Below are 16,627 nucleotides of genomic sequence, written 5' to 3' on the forward strand. Positions count from 1 at the left end.
CAACCCTGTCAGTGAAGAAATTTTTCCTAATATCCAATCTAAACCTCTCCTGGCACAACTTGAGGCTGTTTTGGTCTTAAGCAGAAGACCTGTTCTCAGGGATGAGTATAAATCACTTTCCTTTTGACAGGCGTCAGATGCTGCTGCCAGAACGCTGCTGCTCCCAGGGCTGAGTTGCTCCTCTTCTGCAGCGGCTCAGTGCTTACTCACCTTTAAAAGCAATAACTACATATTTCTCTCTGAAGCAAAGCGCCGAGGCCCATCTCTGGAGACGAGTGAGGCGGCGTTGTCAGTAGTTGATAGAACTGATCTCTGAGGACCGAGAGCTTACGGCGCGGAGCTGGCGAGGCTGGGGCACCGCCTGCGCCTGGCCCCTGCGCAGAGTAAGTGGGTGAAGATCGATGTGCTCTAAATGCCACGTTAGCGGCAGATGCTCTGCAGCCTCTTGCTAGGTGGTAGTACATTCTGGAGACCCCGTATGCATTTTGTTGTGTGGTTTGGTGGTGTGTTTTTTTTTGTTGTTGTTCCGTCTGCATGTAAAAATAGCTTTGCGGGGAGATAAGGTTGGTTAGCTTTTTATCCACACTTCCCCTGGCTCAATTTTATCTTTTTCAGCTTACAAGTGCTCACTTCAGTGAGTGCTTACAATGCTTATTGTACTGCCTTCACTTAATACGTGCTGGCTAAGTGCTGTTTTTCCCTGGGAGAACCTTGTGTGCCAGCGCTGAGGAGCAGAGGCTTCAGTGCTTGGTCTTACGTACGTTCACCTGATTCCCAGCAGTTTGGCATCAAGTCGGAGCTGATGACAAACTATCAACAGGCTTTTCTTTAACCGCTGCTCCACGGGAGCTGTTCCTATTCCTCGAAACTTCTAACACAGCAACTCTGAATTTGTTAACAGGCCAAAGTATATTTAAAAGAAAAATATTTCCACCTGGTTTAGAATTTCTTGAGTGTTGCATTTAAAACTGAATGTTTTAAAGCTTCTGATCTTGCAAATAGGGCTGGAAGCCGATTTAAGTTTTTTCTTTAAAGTGTTTTGCTAATATGAGGTGTGTATGATCTCCCTTTTTCCAGTCTTGTAAATTTTCCTTTTCTGCGGCAACTTTTTTTTAATGCAACAACAGTATTAATGAATGTAGACTGTGCACAAGACCTCTTGTTCCTGAGAGCTTTTTAATAGATTTTACCTTCTCCTCCCTGCTAAGTCTAACTTTGCTTTTTCCTGTGGTTCCCCTTCTGTTCTGCCATCTGTTTGTTTTAACTGCTTTATTCTCTCCTGGTGTTTTATATACATTAATCTTTATACCTTCTCCCCTTTGCAGCTTTGTTTAATTTCAGTTTAGTTTCAGCATACTTTCACGAAGATGTTCCAGGATGAGCTATGATTTTGTGAAACTGAGACTGTTAAAATAGTTCCTTCTCGCTCTCTCTCTCTCTTTTTAAAACTTTATGACTGCTTGCACATGCCATTTATGGTGCTGTTGGCATTTTGGAAAAATACTGTAATAGCTCTGGTTTCTTGCTTCCCAGAATCTCTAGTTCTTTCCATTTTTCCACAAATTCCAAAAGTTGTAAAGGTAGTTCTCCAAGTAAAATGAAATGGAACGACCTCAATCCTGCAAAATGGCCATGCATAATACTTTTCACTTACGGCAAGTCCCACTGCCTTTATTTCTGGACGATCACCACTTATGCTCTGGGTCCCGTTGCTTCTTAATATACAAGTCACCTGGGGACAACTTGTAGATCCCAGAACTTTTCTTAAGACTAACCACAATAGGTAAAATAAGCTCAGTGATTCATGAGACATTTTCAAATACCAATGAGAAAATTAATGGCTGGGAAAAAAATCTGAATTTCGAGATTGTGCTTTTACATGGTTTATCAGTGGTCAGAGACAGAGGTTAAAATCTTGCTAAGATAACTTTTGATAAACTAACAAAGAAGAGTTTTGATAAGCAAGTATGTATTTATTACATGTATATGTAAGCCTTTCATTCTCAGAAGCAGGAAAGAAGCCTGAGGGATCTCTTTCTGTAAGCAAATAAGTGCTGGGGCAAAAAGAAACAGTGGTAGGGAAAAAAAGTTATTTTCTGTCAAAATGTTTGAATGTGCTGGCATAAACAGAGCTCAGTTCAAAGGATCTGGGAATCTCAGATTTCTTTCAAGACTAACTAATTTCCTGCAATGTGCTGTCAGTGCTAGGAAAAGGCATCTTTTGCACCCAAGAGCAGCTGGTTGTTTAAAAAAAAATAGTAGTGTGTAGTGGTAAAGAGCACACATACACTCACCTCCCCCCCCATTATATAGGGCCACTTTCCAATGGAGAAAGGACATCTGTAAAAACAGGGCACTCAGCAAATTCTGTGCACTTCGGGATGTCATTTTGCAAGGAAAAGTGTGTGCTTGCTTCTTGTTTGGGTATTTTCAGGAGAGCGCTGGGTTTTTTTTATCCTTTTTTAACTTTTGTAATGAGATTTGAGTTCTGAAGTTTTATTAAATACTCTTGATTTGAAATGTATTATCCTGATTCTTGTCAAAACAGTTGTTTAAAAATAATTACACAGAATTATTCCAGGTGTTAATCCTAAATCAATATACTTTTCCATTTTCTCTGTAGTGGTATTGGTAGTTTTTCTTACTCTTTATTCTCTTGAGTAAGAATTACGAACTTCATGTCAGTAAAAGAGCTCCCAGTTAGAGAAACTATTTTTTAACTTATATTTAAAAGCATGTGTGTGTGTACCTTTTTAACATGTTATGAGATTATTTTGTTTCTGGGGATGATTTACCACATTGCTCCTGAGAGCCCTTAAGTAATAATATTCTTGTGATTTGTTTTGCATAGGGGCAAGAGACTTTTGTTAAAGAACTGACAATGTTGTGACATAAGCATTTAACCCTGTGTCATCAGGAGAAAATGTTATGGGAAATGGTGATTTTTTTTTTTTAAAATTTACTTGACAGTTCTATCTTGTGGAAATATAGTTATTCTCGTAACTGGGGTGAAGATAACTTATTGATACTGTTGTTGCCAATTTGAATTGCCTCATGTGCTTTCCTTTAAGAAATAACTTGACACTGTCAGAAGGGTATTTGAATTTTCTTTGCTGTAGCTGATGCTTCCACAGCTGAAATACATATGCCAATGTTTTGTTGTTTGCAGGAACTGTTGATATATGAAGATGAAACCATGAAGAGAAAGCAGAACGAATAATAATGCTTTTCCGAAATCGTTTTCTGTTCTTGCTGGCTTTGGCAGCCTTACTAGCCTTTTTGAGCCTCAGTCTACAATTCTGTAAGTGTCCTTCCCTATTGTTTTATATATATAGTAGTCTATAGGTGTGTGGACTGTGCGTACATATTGTTTAAACATTCTTTCTGGATTAAAATATTTGTTGGATTTGTTTTTTGGTTTTTTTTCTTCCTCAAAAAGTAGGAAAATGAATGTAAGAACAATAGTTGAGTGTGCCATATAGGGATCTATACAATCTAGACACTTTTCAAATCAGGTTATCTCAGAAAAAAAAAATCTTAATTTTGTAGTGCAATTAAGTAATTGAATGTGATTGAATCCTTCCATGAGAGTAGCCAAAACACACTTGGTATGGGTAAAAGCTGCTGCAATTCCTATTTTACATTGCATCAGACCAGCTGGGATTGAGAAAACTGCTGTGAGGGTTGAGTGTTGGAACTTCTAATTTATACCCTCACATTAGGAAACTGTGAACAGTTGAATTGGCTCATCACAAGTGGCCGGTTTGTTTAAGAAAAGATAAATTATTTTGTACTTCAGATCAAGTAATTGCAGGTCAGTCCAGAGGGCCCTCACTTAGTGATGACTAAGCAGGAAGGTGATGCTGAATGCAACGAGCATTGTGCTACATGACTGCTTATCACCTAGCTCAGGAATGGTAATGTTTGCTAGGTAAAGAGATGTTTTGTGTAAATCTAATACATACTAATACACACCGATGGAATTAATTGCTCTTAGAAGGCAAGGGAAAATGCATATCCATAATGCATATCCATAGTATAGGATAACATTCTGTGTTGTTCTTGTCTTGCATCATGTTTTAATGTAAGAGTGTGGTCCCTCTCATCTATTTTTGCATAGTGTTAAAAAAATCCCCAAGCCAGAGGATTTAGAGTATGTCTTTTGCATATGATGGACAACAACAAAAAAAAAAGAGGGGAGTGAAGCGGAAAGAAACTTTGTGGTTTTATGTTATTGTTTTGTGTGTGTTTGAACTCATTGTGTAATACTGGGACCTGTGGCTCTGAACTGCTTTCCCAGCCTGCTGTGGGTACATGCCAGTGGGTCTGATTGCAGCTGGTTTTGCCCTTTAGGCAAAGAACCCATTAGGCTCTTTGTGGCTCTGCCCTTGATGTTATAGGGTTGGTTGTGGATTGTCTATAGGGTGAAGGTTGTAGAGGAACTTCAGCTGAAATACGAAACTGAGTTGTTAAAAAAAATGAGCTTTATTTGGAGATGAGGAGGTAGGCATATAGGAGTAAGTCGCATTTCATCAAAAGAGGAAGTATTTTCCACTTAATTAAGAGATAACATTTGTGCAAGAGGAATTCCAGGAGATAAAGATATTTGAGGGGTGCTTTAAAAAGCACTTAAGCTACAGCAAGCAGCCATCGTGATGCTTAGTGCCAATACCAAAATGCATATAGATATTTTTACATAATGTGAACTGCAATACAGTGTAGCACAAACCAAGTAGTTCAAGACATACAGGTAGCCCGATATTTTAATTTCTACCAGCCTCAGCTTGTAGAGCAATTAGTTCAAAACTTGGAAGACCATCTCCAAGACAGAGACAAAACTCTCTTCTTCTGTCATCGTATAAAACAATTATGGAAACCAGCTGGAGTCTGGAGAATTTAAAAACTGAAGTCTTAAAGCCAAAACCAATTTTTACTCTCCAACTGCAAAACAATCCACCACCTGCGAAATTATATTAGCATCTACAAGTGCTTGATGAGCTGCTTTCAAATTAAACTAGCTGTATTTTTTAGTCTTCTCCAAATTATAGTTCCTGACTAGTTTAACATTAAATAAGAAAACATTTGATTCTGAACTTGAGCTTTTAATGCAATGGGCATGCAAATATTTAAGGGAATACTTGCAATGTGATGTTAATGGAAGCGTAGTTTTAGTACTGTCTTAGAGCAGAGTGTTTAGTCAATGTCCATGATAATATAAATACATAAAAAAGCTGTTTTGGTAAAAGTGGGCCAAGGACTAGCACATGGTGACCCACAAGCTGACTCAATAAGGCATTAACCCCCGCCTTCTGAAATTTCAGAACACCTTTCAGAAAACATCTGTCAGCCCCTCTGATATTGCATGATACAGAGCACTTTACTGCAATAGAGCATTGAAGGACAGAAAATTTGAGTGTCCAGCTCCATGGGACATAGACATTACGTACTTAGCAGATCTGTATTTACAATTTGTTTCCTATTGCCATGTTGAAGGTCCTTCCTTGCAGTGAATCTGTTCCTCTTAACACGTGACAGTTCAGAGGCATGCATCCCTTGCAATTTGATTTTCACTGTTGCACTGTAGTCTTGTTTTATGTATAAAGCTTTTTCCTGAGAGCAGGATGCTGCTTTTCTTTTTCTTCAGACTTAAAAATTTGGTTTCCAAATTTTGATCCCTTCTGATATGCCTGGAGAAAAAAGCTTGGTTATGCTGCTATACAATAATGAAATACTGTCCTGAGTTTTGGGCCCCTCACTACAAGAAAGATGCTGAGGTGCTGGAGTGTGTCTGGAGATGGGCAATGGAGCTGGTGGAGGGTCTGGAGAACAAGTGTCGTGAGGAACATCTGAGGGAACTGGGGCTGCTTATCCTGGAGAAAAGGATGCTCGGGGGAGGACCTTATTGCTCTCTGCAGCTCCCTGACAGGAGACTGTAGGCATGGGGGGCTCAGTCTCTTCTCCCAAGTAACAAGTGATGGGACAAGAGGAAACGGCCTTAGGTTGCAGCGGGGGAGGTTTTAGATTGGATATTGGGAAAAATTTCTTCACCAAGAGCATTGTTGAGCTTTGGTCGGGGTTGGAGCAGGCTGCCAAGGGAAGCGGTGGAGTCACCATGCCTGGAGGTGTTTAAAAGACGTGTAGACACGGTGCTTAGGGACAGGGTTTAGTGGTGGGCTTGGCAGTGCTGGGGTAACGGTTGGACTTGATGGTCTTCAAGGTCTTTTCCAACTTAAATGATTCTATGATTCTATAATATCTATCAGATCATGGAATGATAATGAGAGTTTATACATTTAGACTTGGGCAAAACGCCCAAGCCACTGATGTTTGTTTTTGGTTTGGTTTTGTTTTCTGTTCTGTTTTGTTGGAAAGGGGTTACCTCCTGAAGCATTTGGAATAAAGTGGGTGTTTTACGCTGTTGTGAGATTGTGATTCCCAGTTAGCAAGCAGTGCACAGCTTTGTGGAGGAGGGCTAGTAATTCTAAACTGCTTTTCTGAGCAGTGAATGTTGAAAATGTCTCTTCCTTTCTGTGCTAAATTTGTTTAGAAAAGTGAAGCTGTAACATTAAATGCATAATTATCCGTATGTATAATGGTACGTATCTTCCTTTTTTTAACGCCTGTTTGAGGGCAGAGCATCACTCCTGTAAATGCCTGATATTTAATCCCTGCTTGCCCAATGGAACTGTGGTGATTTGAAGCCAGACGTGTGAGCTGTAGCTGACTCTGAGGCAAAGGGAGTAGTGAAGGCCAAGTTCAGCTGGTTTTCCGTAGGCTCTGACTCAGTATTACAAACAGCCCACACTGGGGTGGCTGACCAGATCAGTCTGTCCCAGGCTTGAGCTGTGAGGGTTCAGGAATTGCTTGCAGCAGTTTGCTGCTTAGTCAGGCAGAAATCGATGCTGGTTTACTTTAACAGACTATGCTGTGAAGAGTCTGGAACTGCTTTATGAGCAGTGATTGCTGCAGCCACGGCGAAGTGTAGGTGGTGGGTGTCGTGTCAGCAGTCCTAATGTAAGTCTGTCCTTCCATTAAGACAAACTCCCAAGGCAGTTGTTTCAGAGCTAGCAGTTGTCACATCGTGGGTTTAGACATAAGGAGAGAAATGCTGGGGGAAACCACTACTGTTGGACTTCAGAGTCTTCAGTGTTGGTAGGCTGGGGATGGACCCAGGATCGACAGAAAACTGTGTCCTGTTTTGATGTTTGTTCTTGGTCCCTTTCTCTTCTGTTGTGGTTCATGAGTTCCGGTCTGCTTTCCTGTGTTGTTTTCTGCCCCAAGGCTGGTGCTTTACATGGATACTAGCTCTCTTTAACTTACAGGGTAAATCATTGAGAAAGTTTCCCCCCCAGTCTCTCTTTGACAGCAAATAACAGCTCCGAATGCTAAAAATATTCTGTCCCACCAGCAGTTGCAGTGGACGGACGTGGACCAGTTGGCAAGGATCGCTTATACCAGAGCAGAAGCTACCCTCTGCCTTGCATCTGCAGTGCCATGGTACCAGAGGTACAGGAGGCAGCTCTGTGGAGCAGTCGGTTCACGTTTTGTCAAACATTGTGTGCTGGACTGGCTTTCTGGATCAAATGCCAGCTGAATTTTCTTCATTTCCTTATCCTGAGAAGAGGGAGACATAAGCAGACTGCACTTTGCCAAACAGTTGGAGAAAGGACTTTTTTTTTTTTTTTTTTTAAACTGTAATAGTCATTCTTCAAAGATGATGCAGTTGCTGTGGATCCCGTATGATACTTTCCTTCCTGCTGCTTTCCTTCCTACCTCCTGTCACATAGGTTTTGGGCAATGGGGGACTCGACCAGTTCTGCTCTTTGTGTCCTTGCACAGGAGCAAGGGGCACGGGGTCTGAGCGTGGTCTTTTTGTACGCTGCTTCCCACTGCCAGGCTTGTCCGTCTGAGGTCCTAGCTGGCTCCCTGGGTATTTCACTTGGAGCAGTAGGGTAAGGGAGCATTCTTCAGGAAGTCCTACTGTTTTCAAGCTGTGGGCATTTATTTACATAAATAATGCCTCACATTTTATTTCTGAACATATCTGGTGGATGGCAGGAGAATGAGACTTGAAACAAGTTTGAAAACTTTTTGGAATATCTCAAAACATATTCATAGTTTTGCCAGGGTTCTTTACCTTTTCTAGTAGGCACATAGAACACTTCTTATAAAAAGTTTAAGCTAGATGAAAACATACAAGTCTTAAAGGTTTTAGGCATCCTTTATATAATTGTGTGGCCTGGACTTTGAAGCAAAAAACTGGGAGCTGGGTGTGTTCTCGAATTCAGTTTGGCTATTAATTAATTGTACAGTATGAAACATGGACTGGATCAGCAACAGAGGGAAGCTTTCTTTGAGTGGCAAATGCCCCTGAATTTCGTAAGTTTTAATTTTCAAATAGTATAGAAAAATGACAGTGTAAAAAGCTAAAACTCCTAAACTTTTCCACTGCTTGCTGAAAGCATGCTGTGATGACTCCATTGGATAATTTATAGCGGTGAGAGTTTTTGTTTGGGAAACCCATTGGGTAGGGCGACTGGTTGACTTCCAAACCAAATATGACTGGCAGCTTAAAGTTTTATTGGGGCTAGTCATTGTTTCCCTCTTGTTTTATGTTTGAGGTCAGATGGAAAGGCGTGGTGATGTATTTTCCTTATAGTATTTATCACTCCATACATGTTTTTATTTTTCCCCTCTTTGTTTATGTAAATGGTCATGGTTCTAAAACAATTTAAAACTTCAGTACTAGAGACAAAAGGGAGAACTTGTTTTAATAGGCTTTTCAGTTAAACTGTTCTAAAATGGAAGTACATTGTTCTTCTTTTAAAGGACTTCAGAGTTTTGCTTTGTCAAAAAAGAAAAAATAATATGCAGAATGGAAAAATAACCTGCGCTAGATTGTGGGATGTGTTTTTGTCTCTGTCGGTATTATCTGTAATGCTGTTGACAAACTGGGCAGTTGGCTTCTGTGCAGAGTGAATGCATGTTGAGGTACTTTTTTCTTTTTTACCAGAGGAAAGGGTTGCAGTGGTTGAGGTCTGTCTTCTTCCTGTGTGCTGTATAAAATGCCCAGAGCGGTGCAGAGGGACTGTAAGTGCGGGGGTTGGGAGAGCTGCTGTAGTACAGATGGCGGTTGGCAGTGCAGCTGGATTCAAGTGTGGTGTAAGGGATGTGTCAGATTCCAGCTGTGGCCCTGCAGCCTCACACTGAGGGAAAAAGGCATAATTCAGGACCCGGTCAATGTTAATTACATTGGTTAGCCCATAGGTCAGCTCAGGAGCAGGAGGTTGCAAGTATGCCTGAAGAGCTGCTTTCTTTTTTCCTTGGAAGACTGGTGTAGTGCATGAGAACTCAGTCCTTGGGCAAGCACAGACCTTCCAAGCTATTAGAACAGCTGTGACTGACAGTGTGGAAGCCTGAGGGTGGGTCCTTTTAGGATGTTTCAACTATTTATCTTTGAATTACCTTGAATGAACCAAACCGAAAGGAAATGTAAAAGCTAGCTGTTAAGGTGACATATGTAATCACTGTAAAGTTTACTTGGCAGTGACTGTGGATTTTAATTTTTTAATTGAATGCATTTTGGTTTCTGCCACTACTTTTTAGGATGTCATCTGCAGCCCTGGCAGGGTGCTGGTTCCTGTGCGAAGTGTTGGGAGTTTTTTTTCTTTTAAATACTTTCTCTGCCTTGATGGCTCGGGCTTGGGTGTTTGGTGTTTCAGCATGTCTGGAGATGACATTTTACTTTTCGAGTAATAATTTCCCTCTGCTATCTGTCATCTGGTTTTGCACTGGAGGTTTTGGGTTTATAGATGAGTCATAGGAAACAGAAATCAGGATTCTCCACAAGGCATAGCAGTAGAGTTTTATTTTATCGACTTGAGTGCTGCGGGCTGCTCTTATTTTATGAGGACTCTGTGGGCACTGTATGCAGCCCCCCCGGGTGTTGCCTTTAGGAGGGAATTGCTGTGTTGCTGCACAGGTCCTTTTGGAAGCCTGTTTATTTTTAAATTCCAGCCCCCCTGGTGTGGTTGCTGCTGTTTGCACCCCTGCTTGGTGGCCCAGCACAGCTGTACAAGAGCAACGCTGAGGCGTTTGGGGCTTTGCTCCATATCCTCCCAGCTGTTTGCTTGAGCTACTGCTGCAGGAGAGGCTGCGGGACAGTGGGTGCTGGGGGGGTCTGGGGGTCTGGATCTGGGGTCCCGGGGAGCGTGAGCCCGTGCCGGACGCTCAGCCAGGGCTTGCAGGTGGGAACAGAGGTGGAAGCCGAGGGGGTGTTGCATCCCTGTTCAGCCTTGCCATTTGCAAAGCAGGATGGCTTCCTCAACTTGGGATGCTGTGGCTGTGGCACTGCAGAGCTGCCACCAGCTCCTGATCTTCACCCCGACCCAGAATGGGGGTGTGAGCTGCACCCACAGCCCCTTGCCCAGAGACTGCCTGTGGGGCACTGGGAGGAGCTGGGATATGCGAAGTCTGTGGAAAAAGAGTAGGTGAGCAGGGTTTTTCCAGAACTTAATTTCTGAAGGAGAAGTGGGGAGAAACCCCCAGGGTATTAAATAAAAAGGGAATTTAAGCTTCTGGCTGTTTCTGGACAGAATACATATCATCTCTCTCAGGTGAATTCCGTACCATCTCTTACAGTTCTTTACCAACAAACAGTAACTCCTCATGGTTTGGATTTTAAGAATATAGTTTCTTCAGTGAAAGAAAAAAATAATAAACTATTGCATTTTGCTGATTTATACAACTAACTACTTTGAAAAGCCACAACTAGAATTTTTGATGCAGAGAACTTGTTTTTGTCATGTGTTACCAGCATAGGAGATTAAAAGCAGACCAGATATCTCCCTTCCTGAATTTTGCCCTCAAGTTCACAAGCATGGCAGATTTTCCACTAGTGAGAAGTCTCTCTGGGTTTTGTGAAAGTACTAATTTAATCTGAATTTAAGATTAAAGGGAAAAACAACCCACAAATAATACATCCAAGGCTATGTACATTTGAGTAGTGAATGAAGAAAAGTAACGGTAAATATACAGATTTTTGTTAAAGACGTTTGCTCTGTTGTAACTGGAGATTTAAATATTTTTTTTTATTATTCTTGAAAGTGGTAGTGCAGTGTACCAGTCCAGAAATTAAGCCTTGAAGGGGGACACATGAAGAATACATGAGAACTATATTATGGGACATTCTTATTTTCTCCCACAAAAATACAGCAATCTTTTTCAAATATTTGCTTTAAATGTAGGTCAGGTTAAGTTGCTTCGGACAGGATTTGACCAGTAGAAGTTACTTGGCAGGCTACTGAACTTCATAAATCGCCTTTAAATATGCGATTCGGCTTCATCCATAATGGTTAGGTGAACTGCATTTAAGCAGAGATTAATATGAGCTGTTAAAACACATGGTTGAAGGCTACTGTAAAAAAAGCCCAATACTTCAGAAAAACTAACAGCGAGTTATTAATTAGGTGTCTGCAAATCCTTACCACAGTATTGAGTTAAATCCTAGAGGGAATGAAGCAAGACTGGGACATAATAAGCATTTTAACATAATTTCTCTCAAAATCCATCACACATCTTGGTCCTCAAACCTGCAAGGAAGTTTGAAAGTGTTGAAGTTTGTGCTCCAGTCCTTTAATAATTACAGTGATACATGCTGCAATTATTTTAAACATATGAAAAGGTCATCAACTTGTTATAGGGGCAGTCTTGTAGGTACGTACCTGTCCTTAATTGTTTGAGTTTTGAATGGATAGTAAACAACAAAGGAAAATGCATAGTCCTAGTAGGAGAAAATGTTATGCTTACAGTTATTAATATTTCTCTCAGTCTTTACCGAGACCAATGCATTGATTTTAATTCCCGCTCTGTATATTTAACCTGGGAGTGAGCTCAGTTTTGTTGCTAATGGTTGATACCTTTGGCATACCTGTGCTGTAGTTAAATCCTTCCTGTTCCTGCTTCCAGCCACACTGGACTCTTGCACTGATTGCAGATATCGATACAAATAGGTTCCACCGAAAGATGACTTGTATGTTATATGTAGTTGTATGTTATTTAAGTGAATTTGACCTACCTTTATTTCAAGGAGGTGGGTAATACCTCTGTCATTCTACTTATTATGGAGTTGTGCTGTCTTGAGATACTTGGGTTTATCACCAGAATGGGGTTGTAAAAGTAAACGAGGGTGAAATATGAAATGAGGAAGGATATAAATTGTGTTCATTGTGACTGTGAGAGAGACCTGTTGGTTTCTTCTGTGAAGGTGTGAGTCAGGCCTTTGCTTCTCCTAAAGCTCCTCTTCAGGCCGTGGCCCTCTTGTGTCTTGTTCTTGTGGAGGCCCAAAAGGTGGAATTATCTCTAGACCAGGTGGTTCCTCGAGGAGTGGGTTATTCCTTAGTGACCTGCACTGCTCAGGTTCTTGCAAATCAATGATGTGCTGGTGTAACTGCCAGGAGCTCCAGTGCCGTTGAACCCTTGCAGCCATGTGCGCGGCCAGTTTCCTTGCATGAAGGTCTGTGGGCGTGATAGACTTTTGGGGGAGCTGATAGAAGATGATGGCACAGTGTTTTCTTCTGGTGACTCACAGGGGGTTTTTTATAGGTTTTTTCCTACCTCTTCAGATACTGCGTTCATCTGACAGTCCTGTGAGTTTGTTTATGTTGTGTTATTCTATTACGAATTCAATAGGGGTTTTTTTTGGAACCGTTGCTTGGGACTGTCTGGCATTGCACTTGCAGAGAATTTGAGATATACTGCATAGAATAAGTAGCCCAGATTTTCTGTAGAGCTTTAAAAGAGTGCTGCTTTTTTTTTTTTTTTTGATAGGGTGTATGCCTCTTGATCCTGTTCCATTTTTTCTCCCTCCTTTTTGTCCTTCTGTGAGCCAGTAGTTGCTTGCCTCTTTATGTCAATTGAGTATCTTGTACTTCAGCGTGTATCAGCTTGGTGATGGCCAATTTCAGTTTGTCATTAAGGACAGTGAAGAAATTTGGACTTCTGTTTATTTTTTTCTTTTAAGAGTTGCTTAGTCGTACCCAAGCTTTAGTCTGTCTACTATCATTCTAAGCTGTAGATGGTTTTAACCAACGTGTGTGACTTTCAAACCATTTATAATTGACTGAACAATGCCTTGAGCAACCTGATTTGAGTTAGACCTGCTTTGAGGCTGGGCTGGAGCAGATGACCTGCAGAGGTCCCTTCCAAGCCTAAATGATTATTTTATTGTGTGGCAGAAGATCAGGTGTCTTCTTTTTATTATTAATATTATTAGCAAATTCTTTTTTTGTTTTTTGGTATTTCAGGAGTGTTACTCTTATCAGCTCAACAGGACCTCGTTAATCCAGTTCTCTGCTGTTCCTTTTTCATAGCTCTGTCATGCTGAGTCAGGCTGCCTTACAGGTAGCTGCAGATGTGTTTTGGATTGGCATGCCTGTCTTTTAAAGCTCAAAAAGCTTATTCTTAGGATTTTTCCACAGGTTAGTTGTATACGGACCCGAACCCTATTTTAACACTTCTAACATTGCTTTTTAAACCCTGAAATTCACCTTATTTTGTTTGTTGAAATGGTAAAGAGGGTTAGTTTTGTTTCTAACATGCAGCTGTTACGTTCTTCAGAAATGTTGAATTTGGTTTGGTGATCGAGGGTTAGTTGCAGCAGGTGGAGTCTGCACAACGTAAGCCCTCGGTTCTCCCAGGAATACAGCCCCCCTGCGTGGGGTTCACATTCTAGCTCATGCTTGGGATTTTTGGGGTGACAAGTTGCAGTGCTGCGGTGGCAGGTGTGCGGATCCAGCCCTCGCAGCTGCCAGGGAGACGTGCTCTGGGGAGCTTTGGGCTCTGCTGGCCTGTGGGCGAGGGCAGGGATTGCCTGGGTCTGACTTTGTGGCTCCCTTTGGTTCTCCCTGCCAAGCTGTCCTGGTCCAGCTGGCTGGGCAGTGGGAAGTGCTTCTCATCCCTGAAGGTTTTTTCTTTCCCATGTGCAATTTCTCAGCTGCTCCTTTCCTTGCTGTGGGCTGCCTTCCTTTGGTTTTTTTCATGTTTTGTTACAGAGATGATGGCATCAAAACAAAACCTGGGTGTCTTAAACTAAGAAGAAGGTACAGCCAGCCTTGTCACCCTGCTTTGTTTTAGTACAAGCCCTTCGTTAATCCTTTGCTGACTACTCTGATGTCAGACCTGTTTTCTGAGAATTCGCTATCAATTCATGCTGTATGAGCTTTATCCCTCTTTTATCAGGGCTTTTAGGACAATGCTATCTGTTAATTGCAGATGGATTCCTCCTATGTTAATTGTTGCCCTTTGTTTGAGATTTGTGTTCTGCATCTGCATCAGAGGAGTGTTCTGACCCAAATCTGCCTCCTCTCCTGCTTCAGACTGCAGACGCAGTCTCAACTGGAGAGTGCCAGGAAAACCATCTTAACGTCAGTGGGTACAATGCAGTCCTGTTCCCCCTGTTTATAGGCCATGTGCAGTCTTCAGAAAAGCAGGAATGACTACTTAAACTTTAGATTTGATGATAGGGTTGTTCTTTTGCACGGTGCTTTGTGCCTGCCTTAATCACCACTGTGCTGCTGCAAATTTGGGTGGAAGACCATAGGTTTTATGGATGTGCTAGTTCTCCTGTATGTATTTATTTCTGAAATACCTAATATTCTTTGAATAGTTATTGTTCATGTTTCTTCCTAGTCCTCTTAATTTTCCTCTTACAATTTATCTTCTGGGCAGTTTTTTTCTTTTATCTGTGCTTTTACTGGGCTTTTATGGCTGAAACGATACAGTGACTTGCTCAATCCAAAGTGTCTTGTCACTTCACTGTAAAGATTTTTGAAAAAAATTATTACGTGTTCTTGGGCTTGTGTATTTTCTGTGATCAATAAGGTTTCTTATGCTGTACTGATTTCGAAGATTTTAAAGCCTGCAAGCAATTTTTTATCGCTTTTTTAAAAATAAGGTTGATCTCTGTTCCAGAAGTTACTTCCCTTTTAGATTTTCAAAGCTCGCTCACTGAGGCAAAAGCAGTGCTTGCACATACTAAATGGTATTGTGGTTTATCTGTTAATGAGGTAGGGTCTAAGTACTTTTTATTTAAGAGACTGAGGCTTTTGTGGACTTACTGCAGTGAAATATGAAGTCTTCGGAAGCCCTTTATGATTTTTGTGAGATGGTTGGATTAAAAGAGCTGGAATCCCAAGGTATGTGGTGTAATTTTGGGTTTACTAACTGCATATAAATACTGAAATCAAGAAATAAGACTCGCCTTCTTCCTCGAAGATGGTTTAAGGCAAGTGACCTAAAGATATAAATAATTCTCTGATCTAGAGAACACTGTTCTGCATTTCTGAGATTCATGACTACGTCTGTCATTACAGGCTTCCCCTGCACAAAAATCTGTCAGGCTGTACTGTATTAAATAAGTTGTTGTGGGGTTTGCTGCTAGCAAATCCGTGGCAGCTTTCTGTGCCCTGGTGTTGACAAGGACAAACAAGCGAGCTGGCTTGGCTTGGGTAAGCAGTGGCATATGGTGTTGAGATCACTTCCCCGAGCAGGTCAGTTTGTGGACAGAAAACAGTTGGGATTAGATGTGAAACAGAAAGGTGCTAATTCAATGCAGTAGTTAAAATATTGATTTGAATTTGTAAGGCTTTTTATCTTGGAAGGACACTGATGTAGAGAAGTGCCAGATGTCTGTGGATTGTATTTGGCTGATGACATTAACATATTAAAGAGTTTGTGTCCTGCGCCTTTGCAGAGGCTACTGGTGAACTGTGGACACGGTGGGTTTTCCTGCCTTTTGGGTGGCAGCCCTTTGAGAGGAAGAGGGATTACTCTGTCAGGCCCAGGTGTGCAGACACAGATACTGCTGAGAGGTGCAGAAAGCGGCTTTGTTGGTGTTTGAGAGGTGACAGAAAGATGATGTTACCAGTGAGCAGATGTACAGAATTTGTTGCAGCCCGAAAAGCTGCTGACTTGGTGTCATGACACCAGCGGGGCAACACTTGTAAAGGTCTAGTGGGCAGAGTGCGAAGGTGTGTGTTTAAGTTGTTTTGTTTCTTTAGTTTTACTTATGTATTTTGTGATTTCTGTTTCAATAGCCTGATGTTCTGGTACACACTCTAATAAAAGTTGACTTGAATCTAAAAAGCCATTCAGAGTATTTTGGGATGCTCTCTAAGGAGAGGCCTAAGGAGAAGAGGCAATGACATGCCCTTGAAGCTCTAGATGACTATATGCTCCTATTGTCCAGTCTTTTAAAGGGGGGGACACGCCCGTTTTATCTAGGATGATAGAAGACAGTTGTGCACACTTGCTCTTTATATCCACTTGAGGAGCAAGAGCTTAGGAGCAGGAGTTAGTGAATTCGTTAAAGAATACGTGCAGGGGAGCACGAATGTTTCAGCAGAAGAGAGCCCGTGTCAAAGACTTGAAGTGTTAGTGACAGCTCGCTAGATAACAGAACAGGAGTGACTGTTGAACTATCTTGAACTCTACTATATGGAACATATTTTTGTATCATTCTCAGCTGCTGTAGATGAAAACATCACTGAAGCCAGAGGATTTGCAGTCCACGTTCCTGAGAAAATACTTTTTGCCGTGTTTTCTTCTGCTGTGTTGAACACTCGGTGTA

The 16,627-nt window shown here is 41.5% G+C and overlaps 1 protein-coding gene across 6 annotated transcripts in view; it reads left to right on the plus strand.

The window, feature by feature from the left end:
• Positions 1-16,627, plus strand: part of PXYLP1 (2-phosphoxylose phosphatase 1) — a 58,873-nt gene that overhangs the window by 14,113 nt on the left and 28,133 nt on the right. For 5 of the 6 annotated variants that reach the window (XM_040613628.1, XM_040613630.1, XM_040613631.1 and 2 more), the window contains one exon: positions 3,170-3,301. In XM_040613628.1, coding sequence (XP_040469562.1) covers positions 3,223-3,301 — 79 coding nt within the window. In that variant the 5' untranslated portion in view covers positions 3,170-3,222. Of the gene's footprint in view, positions 1-245; positions 384-3,169; positions 3,302-16,627 lie in introns of all 6 variants that reach the window. The other variant, XM_040613633.1, reaches the window with a different exon arrangement.

The sequence above is a fragment of the Falco naumanni genome, chromosome 13, assembly GCF_017639655.2.
Source record: "Falco naumanni isolate bFalNau1 chromosome 13, bFalNau1.pat, whole genome shotgun sequence".
In the NCBI taxonomy this organism is placed as follows: Eukaryota; Metazoa; Chordata; class Aves; order Falconiformes; family Falconidae; genus Falco; species Falco naumanni.